Below are 16,653 nucleotides of genomic sequence, written 5' to 3' on the forward strand. Positions count from 1 at the left end.
TTATTGCAATAACTGAAGGTTTGGTAACATTTCAAATTTCACACTGACTCAGGTCTGTTTTGCTCACAGCACAACCACAGCCAAAGCAGCTCGTTCACTGGCCGGAAGCTCTGCTCTCAAGCTGCTGGGCACAGCACAGCCCTGCTGCCGTGGTTTTCCTCCCCACACTTGCAGCCTGCACAAACACAGCAAAGCACAGAGGAAACCTCTGCAAGGGTCTCCTCCTGCACAGCCCCTCTCCCCCAAGGCAATTCCTGTCCTGGGGCTGTTTCACACACTGGCTCAGCTTGGAGATTCCTCTGGAATTCCTCTGCTGCAACCCCTCTGCTCCAGCTGGACTGATTGCAGCTGGTTACCCAAGATCAGGTACATCCAAGGCAACTGCCTACTCCAACAATCAAGTTTCCAAAGTTCTCATGTGATTCTCTAAGTCTGCCCAGAATGACTCCCCTGCCCTAAAGATTCTGTTCCAAAATTCCTGCAGGGCAATGGAGATCCCTGAAATTAGAAACATCCAGCCTCATCAACTGAAAAACATCTGAAACTGCACTGAGCACAAACCCATGGGTGAGGCAGCTCCCAAGTGGAGCAGAGCTGTGCCCTTCAGGAGGTTCATGGATGGACAACCTGGGGCAGCTCTGCTGCCACAAGTGGTTTGTGTGTGAGCAGCTGAGTCCAGCATCTGCTGTCCTTACCATGAGCTCAGGACAACTGCAAATAAGAACAATAGGATTTGGGTTAACACATATTAACGTCTGCACTATTATTTTAAAACATAATCAGATTTCATTTGTTCTGGTTGTTGCTTCCTCTCTCATGATGTTCCCAAAATCAGCTGTGCACTGGGATGGAGGAAAGACTCTGATCATTGCCAGTTCACACAGCATGGGTTTTCCCTTGGAACAGAGAAATGAAGGGCTGGGCTCAGATCAGAGTTTGATCAGTGTGGCAGTGCCATGATGGTCAATCCCTGCCCCTGAGAGAGCCTCCTCTGATTCACAGTTGGCAGAACTGCACTGATGGGGAGAAAACCAGCCCTGCAAAGCCCAACTGTTTGAATAAGACAAGCCTGTACAGCTGTGGTGAATGTGCACAGCCACAGAACTTCCTCCCTGAGGTCACTTGGCTGTCAGAGGGTGAGATCAGAGCAGGATGCTCAGTGCTGGCCTGAGCAGCCAGATCAGTCTAGCATGCCCTCTCCAACCTTCTGCAAAGTGGTACTCTGGTTTGATCTAATGGCTGCATGTCCCCCAAATTGTCACAACTGGAACAGCCCAAGGACTCTCTCAGTCCTTCCCATGGGTCTCCAGAGCTCCCATATTGAGCAAGATGGACATCAGGGCAGTTCAGAGCCATGGGACAAGAAAAAATCCAAATAATCTCCCATGGAGACAGTTCCAGGGGGGCTTTATTGCCAGCACTGTCACTTGTGTCTGTGTTGGGCTTGGCTGAAGTGGGGTTGGCTCCTGGTGTAGGGAGGGGCACTTGCATTTGTGCTGCAGAGAAATAGCAGCCTTTTTGCTGGAGATAAAGAGGCACCTCAAGGGAAATAAAACCAATGCAAACATCACCAATCTGGGGATAAGGAACCTCTGGTAATACTGGCTCGTACATCAAAAAGTGCCAGTTAAATGCATGCAAAGGGCATAGGTATCCCCAAACACCTGCAATCCTCCTTCAGAGAGAAACAGGGGAGTCCAAGGCTATCCAAGCAGGAAAAGACTTGGGTCTCCTTTCATCAGCATTTTACATGTGATTCGCAGGTCACAGTTGGTTAAAATCAGCACAGCATCCAAGCAAGAAAAACAAAGTGTCCTGTTTTATTATTGACTTAATGAAGTGAAAGATGGAGTGCATCAGACAGGAGGGTGTATCCAAGGAAATTCAAGCTGCAGAAACTTGGGACACATCACCTTGGTCCAAGTAACAATTTTCCTGGTGGCTTATACAGGATGGAACAGGTGGCATTGTAAATGTCATGCACAGGGATGTTCTTGGTCTCCATGAATTTGGCAGTCCAGACTTGTCCAACTCTCACTGTGCAGGGACACGGAGATATCCTGCCATGCTGTCCCTCCAGCAGATATTGGAGCTGTGGAAATCCCTCACAAGGACCAGGCCCTGTGAACATAAAGCTCCTTCTGTCTGTCTGTAGAGGCCTCATTGCTTTGTTTTCCCTGCTCAGATGGCCTGGAGCAGACTCCCATTCTAATGTCACCTGGGGCTCTGTTTTCTTTAATCCTAACCCAGGAGCTCTCCCTTGGCTCTGCAGCCTTCCCCAGGGGAGCTCCATTGACTCCAGCCCATCCCTCATATAACAGGAAACTCCCCCTCCTTGTCTTCCCAGCCTTGTTTTCCTAAAACCCATGTGGCTCCATTGCAGCACTCCAGTCAGGGAGCACCTGATTCATGTTACTGTGATCCCAACAAGATCCCAGCCCTGAAACCATACCCAGATCTCTGCCTCATCCTCTCCTGGAAAGGGAGTTGTGTGGGGCTGGAGATCACAGAATCAGAATTACAGAATATCCTGAGTTGGAAGGGACTCAGAATGATCATCGAATTCCACTCTTAGCTCTGCACAGTTCCATCCCCAAGTCTCACACCATGTGCCTGAGAGCATTGTCCAAATGCTTCTTGAAATCTGTCAGCTTTGGTGCTGTTCTTCTCTGGGTGAAGAACCTTTTCCCAATATCCAACCTAAACCACCCCTGACACAGCTTCACCCCATTCCCTCAGGTCCAGTCACTGGTCACCACCAAGAAGAGACCAGTGTCTGACCCTCCCCTTCCCCTCAAGAAGAAGCTGTAGACTGCAATGAGATCTTCTGTCACTCTCCTCTCTTCCAGGCCAAACAGACCAAGAAAACCTTCTCAGGAGGGCTGCTCTCAATCTGTTCATGCCCCAGCCTACACTGACACCAGGGGTTGCTGCAACCAAGGTGCAGTCCTTGTGCTTGGTCTTGTCAAACCTCATAAGATCCCCATGAACCACATCTCGAGCTTGTCCAGGTCCCTCTAGATGGTCCTGTCCATAACATCCTTCATATGTGGCCCTGTGACTTCACAAGGTATTTTAACATTGGAATGGAATGGGTCGGACTGTGTCCAGCCAGGACAAAGAAGACCCTTGGCTAGCATTTACATTTGGCAAGTAAACCAGAGCCAAGACATGAAAGGAAAACAACGAGAAGAGTGCTAATATGATGTTTTGAGGGTGAGGTAACTGTGTCAGAAGAGCTCAGGCCAGAGATGTCTCCCCTTTCTATCCCTGTGTATCTCCAGAGTTCCCTCATGTCTCTCCAGACACTGCTTTGTATCTCTAGGGCTGTCTTTGGGCAGCTCAACCCTGTCCTGTCAGGGGATTTGTAAGGCAGAGGTGCAGTCAGGGAGAGAAATCCATGTTTGTTGTGCATTGCAGCAGAACCAGCTCATCCTTGCACACAGCCACGGCCAGAGAGGTGTGAGCACAGCAGTGCCTGTGTCCCTGTGGAGCTGTGCATCCTTGTGAGCACCTGTGTGGGCAGAGAGAAGAGCACATGTGAGAGTCACAAACATCTATTTGATTCAACGCATGCAGAGGACATTTGTGATGGGGGTGGCAAGGGCTGGGCCTGCTGGAAGGGCTGGCTGTGGCCATGTTGGCCTGGCCAGGCCTTGTGGGGAGGAGTTGCCCTCCCAAGCCAAGGATTCCCAACTCCCCACAACAGCTGGTGAAGATTAGCCAAGGAGTTGACACACGGCAGTTTCCTGGGGACAGAGACAAACCTGGTGGGAGATGCAGGGAGGCCTGAAAACCCCCTGTGCCATGGTGGGTGGGAGTGGGGCTGGGAAGGGAAAGGTGGAGAACAGGGTCAGAGGAGCAGCTGCAGGAGCAGCCCCAAGGCTCCCAGCTGCCAGCCCTTGCCCAGCACAGCAAAGCCCAAGCAAGCCCAAGCTGGACACCCCAGCCCCGTTTTGCCAGAGCAGGAGCTGTACCAGAGAGCAAAGGCTGGTGTGGGTGATTGTCCTGGGGCACTCACCGTGCTGGAGCTACCGGGGCTGGCTGTGGGAGAGCCTCACCGGGGCATATTCTGTGCTGCTGTTCAGCCCTTGCCTGCGAGGCTTTAGAGGGAAAAGGAAAGCCTGTTATTTCAGCTGCTGGCTGCAAGCTCTGCACAAGCCTCTGGCCCTGGGCTCCCAGAGTGCTGGAGGGAGCTGGGCCTTTGTCTTTCCATTTTGGTTTGATTTTATTTCCCACTTCCCCAAGATTTTTGTATCTGACATTTCAGCATGAAATGTTTACACAGGGAGAATATTTGCAGAAGATGCTGAGAAAATGTAATAGCGTTGTTTCATGAAAAAATCATCATCATAGACATCTCATCATTGTCTATTTCTGCAAATGCTTCCTTTTGGCTCTTAGCGGGTATGGCCCAGTGGGACTCCCCAGCCCAAGCCACAAGCAAAGACCCTGACACTCACATCCCATCCCCAGGGCCCTGTCCCTGCTTTGGCACCAAGGCTGTGCCACAACTCACCCCATTACGTCCAGTGTGGGTGATGGTGGAATCTGTTGGGGACAAAAAGCACAGAGTGAGCCCTTGCTCCCTTCGGTGGGAGGGACAAGCCCCACGCTGCCTTTGAACAGCAGATCCACCAGGTCAGAACTGAATGCCCTGCCCTGTTTCCCCCTAATCTCACCCCACTCCTGGCAGCAGAGGAAGCTGCCCTTTCCTCTGTTGATGAAGAGTAAGAATTGGGAGTTTGTTGTTCCCTTTCTTCTGCAGGCAGAATCAGGGCATGTGTGCAGGGAAGAAGTGGAGCAATGGCAGGGGAGAGATGAGACCTGGTGCAATGGGCAGTGGTTTTGCAATTGCAAAACCTGGGACATGTATTCCTGGGATTGCATGGGGAATTGGGAAAGGTCCTGCCCATAAGGGGAGGGGATGGGAGAGCAGGTCCCTGCAGCACCTCAGTACAGCTCCTGAGGCTCTTGGTCAATGGGCTCAGGGATTCTGGTGGTTCCAGAGGGCAGCTAGGCCACAAGAAGGGAGTCCCACAGACAGAGGGGTCTTTGGATCACCTGTAGGAAAAGGTTGGTACTCACACTGGATTTCATTGTCCTCAGTCACTTCAGCCTCATGGGTGGAAACTTGCTGCTGCCTGGAGAGAGTTGGAGGAAAAAGTTTTGGGGTCTGTGCCCAGACTGTGATGAGCTCATCGGAGTCATTCCTGTGGGTGATTCTGTCTTGCATGGGGTCCATGGCTGGAGTCAAGGCCAGGGCAAGCCCTGCTCCTCCCTGTCTACACCATGAGACAATACCCACGTGGGCACAGACCCAGCCCTGCAGCCCCCAGGGATTTATACTCACCTTTGGCGTCTCTCCCTGCAGGTCCCTGCAAGGAAAAGAAAGAGAGAGGTGGGAGGCAGAGTTCCTGCACAGCTCTGCCTTTCCTTGCTCTGGGCTATGCAGTGAACACGATGGGCTGAACCTCCGCACCTCATGGAGAAAGGGATTTTTCAAGTCCAGCCTACACAACCATGAATCCCCTTTCCCAGACTGGTTTCTCCTAAGCTCTTAGCAGCTTTGCACAGCCAGTGTGTGGAGGAGCTGTGCTGGATGCACTCAGGGCAGATCAGAGCCTCAATTCCTGTACCAAGAAGATGGGAGCCAATGTGTGCCTGGGGCAGGGATGCATTTGCTCACTCTCTACACACTTTGGCATTCAAGCACAGTCATCCCTTTGGTAAAGTTTTTGTCATCTGAGGAGCCACATCCGTCAGGTAGCAAAAGAAAAGGCTGAGAAGCCCAGCTTTTCCCTGAAATGGGGTAAAGAACCAACCATCCCAAACCAGCATGGGTCACACAGCAGCAGCAGCAGCCCTGTGTCAGGATGCAAGTTAAGCCTCAATATCCAGAAATCACCCACCTTTCCTCAAAAAAGAATAGGTGGTTGCAGCCAGGAGGAGGAGAGAGATGATCAACAACCCTATCATGATGTCTCTGTAAAAGGTCTGGAGGCATTTGGAAGTTCCATCTGTGTGCAAAGAAGGTATTGGGTGTGTTATGGGGAATGGAAGAGGAGAGCAGGATATGCCCTTAAACACAAGCCAGGTCCTGGCTGATGAACCTCTCAGTGTGCTGGTGTTGGCAGCCAGGCAACCTTAGCCCAATGCTGAGGGGCACTGAGTGTGAGGGAGGGAATCACTCACCATTGTTGGATGTCTCTGCCTGGGAGCTGGAGCCACTGCCTGGGAGGAGAAAGGGGCAGGGAGAGAATCTGCAGCTCCCTGTCAGGTACAGCACAGACTGAGCCACTGTGGGGATCCCCTGATCCCCCCTCTATCAACTGTTGGGATCAATAAATGAATGCTCTGCACAACTGTGGCTCTGCATTAGATCTTGCACCACCACTCTCCCCTCTCCATGATGCTGGGGCAGGAGAGGAGCAGGATGCTCTGCTGTGACTGGGAGGAGTGTCCCTGGTGCCCAAGGCTGTGCTGAAGTGCACCCTGACCCCCAGCATCCCAAGTGGCCAGGGACATGCCATGGGGCAGGGCAGGGTCCCCTCCTCCACCTGGGTCTAAGGGGGAATCTGGAAAGGTTTCCTGTGTGTGCCCCAGTGCCACGACTCACCTGTGACACTCAGGTTCAGGGGAGCACTGAATATGACACTCAGGTTCAGGGCAGCACTGAGGGCAGAGTTCCTCACTTGGCCGCTGTTATCTTTATGCTGATATCCACATGTGAATGTCCCTGCACTCCCCATTTTCACAGTGAGGAGCATGTAGTAGTAGCTCCACTTCCCCTGTTGGGCTTTCAGGCTGTGCACCTGCACCTTGTCCTTGCAGAAGATGATTTGTGTGGCAGAAGATTTCGGCTGAATTTGTCATTTAAACAGAACCTGTTCACCTTCCTGTGCAGCACTGAATGTGGCATTGGTTTTCACGAAGAGAGCAGGAGCTGGGAGGTCACCTGCAGAGTGGGCAAAGGGATGGACCAGGATAGTGTTTAGAGTGTCAGGGTTGGAAAATGGCTCAGATCTGAGAGGGGAAGACTTTCCTCTCCAGGGGTTGTAGCAAGGCATTTGACTCCCCACAAGAGCTTTTCTCTTGTTTGTTAACCAGTCAGAAAACTCAAACAGGACAAGCTGTCTTGTAGTCAGTTGTTTTGGTGCCAAGGAGTTAATACCAGTCTGGCATCTCCCAGCTGCCAATAAATGTCTAACTGTTGAAGTGTGATCTGGAAATGTAAGGTGGATTTCTGACTGGCTGACACTCAATTTATAACTGTAAAAGCCACAGCAAACTTTCACAAAGTAGAAATCTTCTGTACATTTCCCTAGAATTGTTTGGAGTTCCTCCCCTGGGCAGGGGGGCTGCTTCCCAGTAACTCCACTGGAGGCTGAGGGAAGAAATCCACGTACATGATTGTCATTTCAGTTGTAGTTTACATTTGAGTCCTCATCAATATAATTTCTTTTGCCAGCATCAATATAGGTACCTTAATATTGTGCATTGTTTTATGTTATAGTATCATCTTCTAGTAGTCCTTTTTAGTTTAATACTCTGTAGTAAATAACTCTAAGTAATACCTTTCATCTATTTGACATGAGTTTGATATGTGGGAAACAAATTCCTTCTCCCTTCCCATCTCCAGCCCCACACAACTCTCTTTACAGCACCTATCCCTGTACTCACCATGCCCTGGGGAGCTGCAGATGTCCTCGGCCATCACACCAGCACCTGCACCGTGGGGCACAGAGGGGTTTGGGTCAGACAGGCACCAACCCAGCTCAGCTCCCATGCCCCTGTCCACATTCCCACTGCTGAGTCTTGGCTGGGAGAGGCTCCTTCCCACCCATGTGGCTCCATGCTGTACCTCCTTTGCCTCCTGGTCTTGAACAAACTTTGGAGTATCAGTAAAATAACAAGAATAAAGGCTTTAAAGTCAAAAAATCAAATATTGTTGATTTCAGAGGATAGATGATGTGAGAAAAATGCTGTGTATTTGGAAAACATGGCAGCTTTCAAGAAAAATGCAAAAGACAAGTCAAACAATTTTATTCCTATTTTCCCAAGATGAGTCAAATTGATCCAGGACAGCCATTGACAGGGAGCAGAACAGTTCCCTTCAAATGCTGCATCACAAAGGAATAACTGATTCCCTACGACAAAGAGTTTTTTTTGTTTGCTTTTAAACAGGAAAAGCAATGAAAAAAGACAAAGTCTGGTTTGTCCTCCAGAAATAGCATAAGGCCAGCATGGGGTTTGCTGTGCATTTCCAGCCCAAAGATCTCAAGGCTTATGGAGGGTTTAGCAATGCAAACACAATGCCCTGAGTTATCCAGGTGCTTGAGGTGAGAGGGTCCCACTCTCAGGGAGGGGTTTGGGGGATCTTTGCAGCTCCAGGCTGAACTGTGAAGGTGGTACCTGGAGACCTGCAGGCACTCGAAATGTAATTTGTCCTCCCCTGGCTCCATCCCTCCCTCCAGAGGATTCTGTTGATCCCATCAATCCATGCCCAAACTGGTAGTGGGATGTGTTTGTAGCTGAGCTGTCCCCCTGTCAGGGATGCAGGATTTGTTCAGGGGGATGAAACTGCCTTGAGAAAACATGGGAGAAGAGGTGTCAAAGTTCCTGTCCTGAATTCGCCACCATCCTTTTGTGGATGCCCTGTGAGACTGGAGAAGGGAGGGGAGGTTGGACACAGAGATCCAGGAAGAAGAAGGAAAGAGCGGCCTGGACAGCTGCTGAGCAGGGCAGGACAGGTTCTGTCCTGGGCACAGGGCAGGACTCAGGAAAAAGGGTGTGTGGAGCAGCTGTGCAGCACTGAGGGGCAGAGATGCTGTGCTGAGGGCAGCAGGATCATTGCTTCCTCCAGTTCCCAAGGACCTCTGAGCAAAGGAGGCATTTCCCAAAACATCTCAGGGAGTTTGTGTCATAGTGTGTGGCTTGGGAGAAGCCTCTTGCACTTGCTGAAGTTCTTTAGGGAGACAGAGGCATCCACTGGGGACAACAAAGCCACCCAAAACTGGCTGTGGTGCAAGAAAACTTCTTGCATGGCTGAGACCCAAGAAGCCCCATTGTTTTAGGATGGTTTCAGATTGGGGGCTGCTGAGGCTGAGACCCCACAAACCCAACTGTCCCACAGAAAGACACTTTCTACCCCCAGCATCCCAAATGCCCAGGGACATGGCATGGGCAAGGCAGGGTCCCCTCCCTCACCTGGGATCTGGGGGACTTGGCAGTGTTTGTCTCCCAGTGGCACAACTCACCTTTGAAATGCAGATTCAGGGGAGCACTGAGGGCAGAGTTCCTCACTCGGCTGCTGTTGTCCTTATGCTGATATCCACATGTGAATGTCCCTGCACTCCCTGTTGTCATGGTGAGGAGCATGTAGTAGAAGATCCTCTTTACCTGCTGGGCTTTCAGGCTCTGCACCTGCACCTTGTCCTTGCAGAAGATGATTTGGGTAGCAGGAGACTTCCGGCCAATTATGCACCAAACCAAGACCTGTTCCTCCTCCTCTGCAGCTGTGGGGGTCATTTTCAAGGTAGGAGCCGGGAGGTCACCTGGAGATGAGTGTGTCCAGTGTTGCTGTTGCAAGTGCAGAATCTGAGAGAGGAAGAACCTCTCCAGGGGTTCCCACAAGGGAAACAAAGCCTTTCTCCCTTCCCATCTCCAGCCCCACACAACTCCCTTTACAGGATCTGTCCCTGTACTCACCATGCCCTGGGGAGCTGCAGATATCCTGGGCTATCACACCAGCGCCTGCACCTTGGGAAACAGAGGGTTTTGGTCAGATGGGCACCAACCCAGCTCAGCTCCAATTCCCTTGTCCACATTCCCACTGCTGAGTCTTGGCTGGGAAAGGCACCTTCCCACCCATGCGGTTTCATCCTGCATCTCCATTGTTTCCTTGAGTGACACCTCCCCAAGCCCAGTTTGGTAGGGTTTGTATTTCCAAGTGGATGCTCCCTAAAGTATGTCAGCATCTGCCAAGGCTAACACCATGACCAGAGGCCCCTGAGATTACTTCGAAATTGCCACTTTTACTCAGAGGTTGATGTGAGCTTGAGGAAGCAGTGATCCTGCTGCCCTCCCCAAAGCAGCTCTGCCCCTCAGTGCTGCACAGCTGCTCCACACACCCTTTCCCCTGGGTCCTGCCCTGTGCCCAGGATGGGCTCTGTCCTGCCCTGCTCAGCAGCCCTGCAGTGCTCAGCAGCCCAAGGCAAAGCCATCCCCCAACTCACCAAGCAGCAAGAGCAGCAGGAGGAGGAAGAGGAGGAAGGTTGGGCAAGCAGGAGACAGCCTGGCACATCCCTGCTGGCCCAGCATTGTTTGGGCTCTGCAGCAACAGCCTCTCCTTGCAGCGTCTGCTGTGGGCTGAGCTCTGCCCAGCGCTTCAAGAGCTGCCTGGCCCAGGGCTTGCAGCGTGCCTGGGACTGGTCCTGCTGCAGGGCAGCGTTTGGCAGGGCCGTTCCCACAATGAGTGGCTGTGGCCAGTGGAGGCTCTGCCTCAGCCCCCACTGCAGCCTCTGTTCCTGCAGAGCCCCCGCTTTCATTTCCGCACCCTCTGAGCCCAGAGCACAAGCTGTGTTTGTCTGTCCCTCTGGGGCAGCCTCCTCCCTGCAAAGCCCTCCTGACCCTTGGCCCCAAGTTCACAATATCTGGTCCTTCCGGGGGATGCCAAGAGCCATGAAAACTGCTGCAGGGACAGCACAGCAGGACACCAGCAGTCCTGGAGCTTCCTGGTATTTCCACCTCCAAGTGATAGAGGAGCCAGTGAGGAGTGGGGCTCTGCTGGATCTCCTGCTCTCCCATCAGAAGGCACTTGCTGCTCTGCTGACCAAGGTGCCTCTGCAAGGTGCACCATAACCAGCTGGTCCATGCACAGTGACCTACCCTTGGCTGCAGCATAACCAGCCTGGCTTTTTCTAGGGGGCAACATTTTGCTCCCTGAGTCCTCCATTGCCCATTTGTCCCTCCCAGATGAAGGCAGGAGACTGCGGATTGAAAAGGAGAGAAGGCTCTCTTGTGTCCTCCTGTGCAGTGGTTTAATGCACGGAAGAGGAGACACGGCTTTGCTGCAGATCTCTCTTGCACAGCCTAGAGCTGCAGGTCATGGCCATGTGTGTCACAGATGGGACAGGAGAGTCCAGGGCTGCAGGACCACCCTGTGGGGGTCACAGTGGGAGAAGAAGGTCAGATTTGGTGCAGCCTGTGCACATCCTTGGGATGAAATGGCCACAGTTCAGAGCCCTGTTGCCAGTGAATTATTGCACAACACAGATGAACAGAGCAAAGGTGGAGGTGTGAAAAAGGTTGAACAGTGTTAAAAACAACTGACATAAAAATATGAAAGCACAGTGGGAGCTTTCATCAAAAATGGCCTTGACTTTTTGCACCTTCAGCCAGGGCAGAGATGTTCCATCTGATAACTGGTTTTACACGGTGGGTTTGGAGCATATCCTCTCATGTTGCTCTATGGCACCTCCATTATCTCAAGGCAAAACACATTCCTACTATTAGTCTGAGTTCAGAGACGAGGCATATTCATGGCTAGTCATTGTTACTGAGATTTTTAACCACTAACTAAACAGTAGAACAGACATTTCTTACTTGTCTATCAGACACTTCTAGCTGGATGAGCAAATCCATATTTCTTGAGTTAAACACCAAAGTCTTCATCAGCACCCCATGGCTTTATTGTCCTTTTCTCAAGGAATCTCTCATCCCATCCTACTCAGTTCCCCATGCTACTGAAAACCTTTGTTTCTAGAATTGACCACTACCTGCATTCCTCCTCTAATTTCAAACCACTCCATTGTGGGGTGTCAGTCTATATAAATCCAGCTGGGACTTGGTCTCAAGTCTCATTGTTTAGACAAACTTTATGGCATGACACCAATTAGGATAATAATACAATTTTTGTACATGTAATGGCAATTTCCCATGTTGTAGCTTGTGTCTCTTAGCCAATCAAGGTACCTCACCAAGACGATGTCAAATGGAGAGAGAAATGGAGCAAGGCCATTGAGCCCAAACTGCTCCCTGAGTCTTGCAGACATTGTTACCTGGGGAGGTGGTGGAGTCTCCATCCTTGGAGATATTCAAAAGCCTCTGGATGAGGTTCTGGCCAACCAGCTCCAGGTGTCCCTGCTTGAGCAGAGAAGTTGGACCACATGATCCCTGCAGGTCCTTTCCACCCTCAACTGCTCTGTGTTGCTGTGATTCTGTACAGGACAGCAGACATCTGAAAGCACAGTTTTCAGAATCTCCGAAGTCAGATGGAGCTGTGACGGTACCCAGTTCCTGTGTGTGTTTAATTTCATTTCCTCTTGGCTGTTTAATCTTTTGCAGATGTGGTGATTGAAAGTGCCTAAGATGACTAGTGGTGTGGTACAGAGGCACAGATTCCTTCTGTGGACAAAATGGAAATCAGGGAGCAATCCAGAAGTGTTCGTAAAATCATCATAGTGTGTTGTCTGTATCATTTTACTCCCTAAGTCTGGTTATGGCTGAAGAAAAATTGGAACTGAAATTTAAATGTCCTCAGGAGAAGGCATTAAGAGAATTGTATGTTGCTTCTGACTTCTTCTGTCCAGCCTTCATTACATTTTTCCTGAGCTTGACCTCCCACCCCACCTGCATTCCCTGGGCTTGCTGTGTTGGGAAATGCTCGTGCTACTACAAGACTCAGATCATATTTAGGGCATTTCTACCTCCTGTGATTTGGTGTGTGATCCTTCTGTGCCATGGCAGATACATGGACTGTGTGGTTTCAGCTGATGAAGGAAGCAGCAGCCAAAGTGCTCCCCAAAGCAGAGCAGCTGAATTACCCAGCGAGTTCTACACCAAATCTCAGGTAAGAGTCCTGGGGAGCTTGGATTTTAGGTACCTTAGCATTTCTTGTGTGTAAAGAATCTGGGATGTACAGCAGTATGGGAACCATTTCATTTGGAGAAAGAAGTGTTAAGTTGCAGGTATGATATTTATGTGAAAAATTTACTACATTAGCATTACCTGTTGTTTTTCCATGCTTCTGTTTTCAATCAATGGAAGTTTATCATTACCATGTTCCTTCTGAGGCTGAAACCTGAACTGTGAACACCTTGTTCCAGGATTATTCCAGAAACATACATGTGTGTGTTTGTGCCTGATTTGTAAAGGAAGTTTTAGGAAAATAAGAAATTAAATCACGTACTGAGAGAGAGAGAGGCTGCTATTCCATATTCCAGGGAGTCTCTGTCTTGCCATCACTTGTCACCTGACCATGGCAGGAGCAAGGAATGTACTTCATAAGAAGAACTATGGCACTTCATAATAATGTAAGGGCTTTCATTAAAGAAATGGTGCAAACATCTTTAGAACTGTGAAGTCCTGTGACAATTAGTTTTAATATCTTCCCTTTCAGGTGTCAGGGTATTCACTCTTGCTGCTGTGGTCACTCTTTGTGTCCTGTGTTTCCCTGCTGATTCTGCTGGAGCGATGAAGAAAGACATTGGAGAGAGGAGCTGCAGAGCCTGTTAGAGGAAAGAGCCAGGAAGCACATTGAAGAATTGAAGGAAGAGAGTGCAGACTAGATCTTGTAACAGAAAGTGAAACCTTCTCTGCAGTATGTTAGTGACAATTTTTACGTGGATTTAAAAAATTAATTTTTAAAAGTAAAAGGAAGTTTCTGAGTCTGCTGTTAGAGATCCATGGGCAGAGACACAGCCAGCAGTGGAACAGGGTTTGCCTCTCCCTTCCTACAGGGATGTGACCACAGCACAAGCAGCTCCAGAAATTAACTCTGCACTCCGCAGCAAGGGGCACTGAGCAAGCAGGAGCTTCCAGTGCCATGTCCTGGTTCCTGTCAAGCACCACAAAGTTCAAAATAGCCTTTGGATAGCACCTAAGCACAATTCTTTGTAATCTCCTTGACCAGAGTGGAGCCTCCTGGGCATGGGGAGGAGCAAAGGCTTCAGTTCTGCCCTGCTCTATTCGTTTGAACACAGAGACTCAGACACCAGTCTCCCCCCAGAAGCAGCCCAGCAAGGCACTGGGGGTTCTCTGAATGCAGCTGTGGCTCTTGGTCAGAGGCACTTGCTGGGGCTTTCTTGTTTGCCACATCTGCAGTAACTGCTGGGACAGGATCTTCAGCCAGGTAGGATGAAGACCATGCAGAAACATTCTGCCCCTTCCTGCCTGCTCTGAGACCTTGCTCGGCCTCCAAATGTCAGTCTGGAGAGGCCCAAGGCATTGTGGGGATGTGCATTGTGTCTGCCTGACCTGCACAGGGGTCTGAATTCAGGTGCTCTGGCACCATGTAGGGAACTTTCTCATGGCCTCTGTCTCTGACTGAACTGGAGTGAAGTTGCTGGCTACAAAACAGGCAGCCATGGGAATCCTACCCTGAAAGATCCAGTGCTGTGCACTGAGGTTTCTGGTGGCACTTGGGTGTTGTGTTGGTGTCCAGAAGATCCCATGCCCAGGTCTGCTCAGCAGGACACAAGGCTTACAGGAGACACAAACTTTTCTGCAGTAGATGAACATGGGGCATGAATCAGGAAAAGCTCTAAAACAAGGAGGAGGGGGTGAAATATCTCTGTCAAGCCAAACAGCACAGGATTTTTCAGCTTTGTAGCAGCAGAGCACAGAGAGCAGATGCCCACTGCAGGCAGCAAGGAGGACCCATTGTGTCAAACAGGGGATCTCCACTCTGCAAAGAACTTGGGACTGCAATGTAGTATGTCTTAGAGAAGTGGAAGGAATCCCTGGTCCAGCTGCCCCTCTTCCTCTGGCTGATAAGGGCAGCTGTGAGATGCGAGGCTTTGGGAAAGGAGGAGCAGAGCTGGACTTGGGGCACCTGTAGTAACTTCTGCTTTCTGGGCTGAGCGTATCCTGGACAGGGGGCAAGGGATAGAGGCAGAGAAGAGGAGCAGAGCAACCTTTGTTGATCAGCAGGGCCAGGAAGCTCTGCTTGGAGAAAGGAGATGGCCAGAAAGAGTGTTTAAGGATTCACTGGAAGCTGACACCTTGGAGCATTTCCCTTTCCCAGACTCCTGCCCACTGCTTCAGGAACTCCCTGCAGCATCTTCCACTGTTCTTCTCTGATTCCCAGTAAAGCCAGCATGGGGATGACCAGGAGAGCCAAGCTGAGCCAAGTTCATCCCTGATGGAGCTGCATAGTGAGGAGACCCTTGGTGTCCCAGGGACCTGAGCCTGCCTGTCCCGCTGTGCTGACACTGCCTGAGACCTGAGAAGGGAGAGCAGCTGGAGTTCCATGCACACCCAATTGAACAGGGAGATTTCTATGGGCTGGGAAACGCAGAACAGGAGCTGATAACTGGTGCAGGATGGAGCTGTGAGGGAGGTGGGCAAAGAACGACTCACCCAAAGCAATAGTGTAAGGAGTTGGCATGGCCATGGCAGAGCTCCAGGAGTGCAGATGTGCGAAGAGCTCCAGAGAGTGTTCTGCACTTCTGCCATTATATATTCTTCTGCCATAAGATTTGGGAGAAAGGTGTGGAGATGAGAAGCTCTCAGCAGTTTCTCCTGCATCATATCAACCTTGTTTTTTTTAATAAAGTTTTCTTTTCCTATTTTAGGTGGGTCTTCATGCTTTTCATCTCCTTAGGAATCCAGGTCCTTAGGAATCATCATGAATTCTTTAGAATTCACTGCACAAACACAAAAAAAAAGTGTAAATAAACTCTGACAATTCATAAGGTGGAAAACAATGCAAAAAAAAAAAAAAAAGAAGAAACAGAAAGCAACTGTTAGAGGTCACTATCAATGGAATTTATTGCAATAACTGAAGGTTTGGTAACATTTTGAATTTCACACTGACTCAGGTCAGTTTTGCTCATAGCACAACCACAGCCAAAGCAGCTCGTTCACTGGTCAGAAGCTCTGCTCTCAAGCTGCTGGGCACAGCACAGCCCTGCTGCTGTGGTTTTCCTCCCCACACTTGCAGCCTGCACAAACACAGCCAAGCAGAGAGGAAACCTCTGCAAGGGGCTCCTCCTGCACAGCCCCTCTGCCCCATGGCAATTCCTGCCCTGGGGCTGTTTCACACACTGGCTCAGCTTGGAGGTTCCTCTGGAATTCCTCTGCTCCAATCCCTCTGCTCCAGCTGGACTGATTGCAGCTGGTTACCCAAGATCAGGTCCATCCAAGGCAACTGCCTACCCCAACAGTCAAGTTTTCAAAGTTCTCATGTGATTCTCTAAGTCTGCCCAGAATGACTCCCCTTCCCTAAAATTTCTGTTCCATAATTCCTGCAGGGCAATGGAGATCCCTGAAATTAGAAACATCCAGTCTGATCAACGTGAAAAACATCTCAAACTGCACTGAGCACAAACCCATGGGTGAGGCAGCTCCCAAGTGGAGCAGAGCTGTGCCCTTCAGGAGGTTCATGGATGGACAACCTGGGGCAGCTCTGCTGCCACAAGTGGTTTGTGTGTGAGCAGCTGAGTCCAGCATCTGCTGTCCTTACCATGAGCTCTGGAAAACTGCAAATAAGAACAATAGGATTTGGGTTAACACATATTAACTTCTGCACTATTATTTTAAAACATAATCAGATTTCATTTGTTCTGGTTGTTGCTTCCTCTCTCATGATGTTCCCAATATCAGCTGTGCACTGGGATGGAGGAAAGACTCTGATTATTGCCAGTTCAC

The 16,653-nt window shown here is 50.2% G+C and overlaps 1 protein-coding gene and 1 long non-coding RNA gene across 10 annotated transcripts in view; both read right to left on the reverse strand.

Annotated features, from left to right (window-relative positions):
• The window catches only part of LOC146422999 (uncharacterized), a 76,688-nt gene that overhangs the window by 12,716 nt on the left and 47,319 nt on the right, over positions 1–16,653 (reverse strand). For 8 of the 9 annotated variants that reach the window (XR_014847776.1, XM_085045569.1, XM_085045568.1 and 5 more), the window contains exons 10-11: positions 9,261–9,557; positions 7,684–7,728 (exon numbers count right to left, since the gene is read on the reverse strand). Coding sequence is in view for 8 of the 9 variants with exons in the window: in XM_085045569.1 (XP_084901695.1) it covers positions 7,684–7,728; positions 9,261–9,557 (342 nt within the window). In the remaining variant the exon portion in view is untranslated. The remainder of the gene's footprint in view (positions 1–7,683; positions 7,729–9,260; positions 9,558–16,653) is intronic. The other variant, XM_085045566.1, reaches the window with a different exon arrangement.
• Positions 1,879–5,487, reverse strand: LOC146423001 (uncharacterized). Its single transcript, XR_014847779.1, has 5 exons — positions 5,354–5,487; positions 5,089–5,144; positions 4,520–4,551; positions 4,022–4,103; positions 1,879–3,503 (listed from the first exon to the last, which is right to left on the reverse strand). It is a non-coding gene; the product is annotated as an uncharacterized LOC146423001 (long non-coding RNA).

The sequence above is a fragment of the Lichenostomus cassidix genome, unplaced genomic scaffold (assembly GCF_008360975.1).
Source record: "Lichenostomus cassidix isolate B80296 unplaced genomic scaffold, HeHo_3.0 HiC_scaffold_38, whole genome shotgun sequence".
Classification (NCBI taxonomy): domain Eukaryota; kingdom Metazoa; phylum Chordata; class Aves; order Passeriformes; family Meliphagidae; genus Lichenostomus; species Lichenostomus cassidix.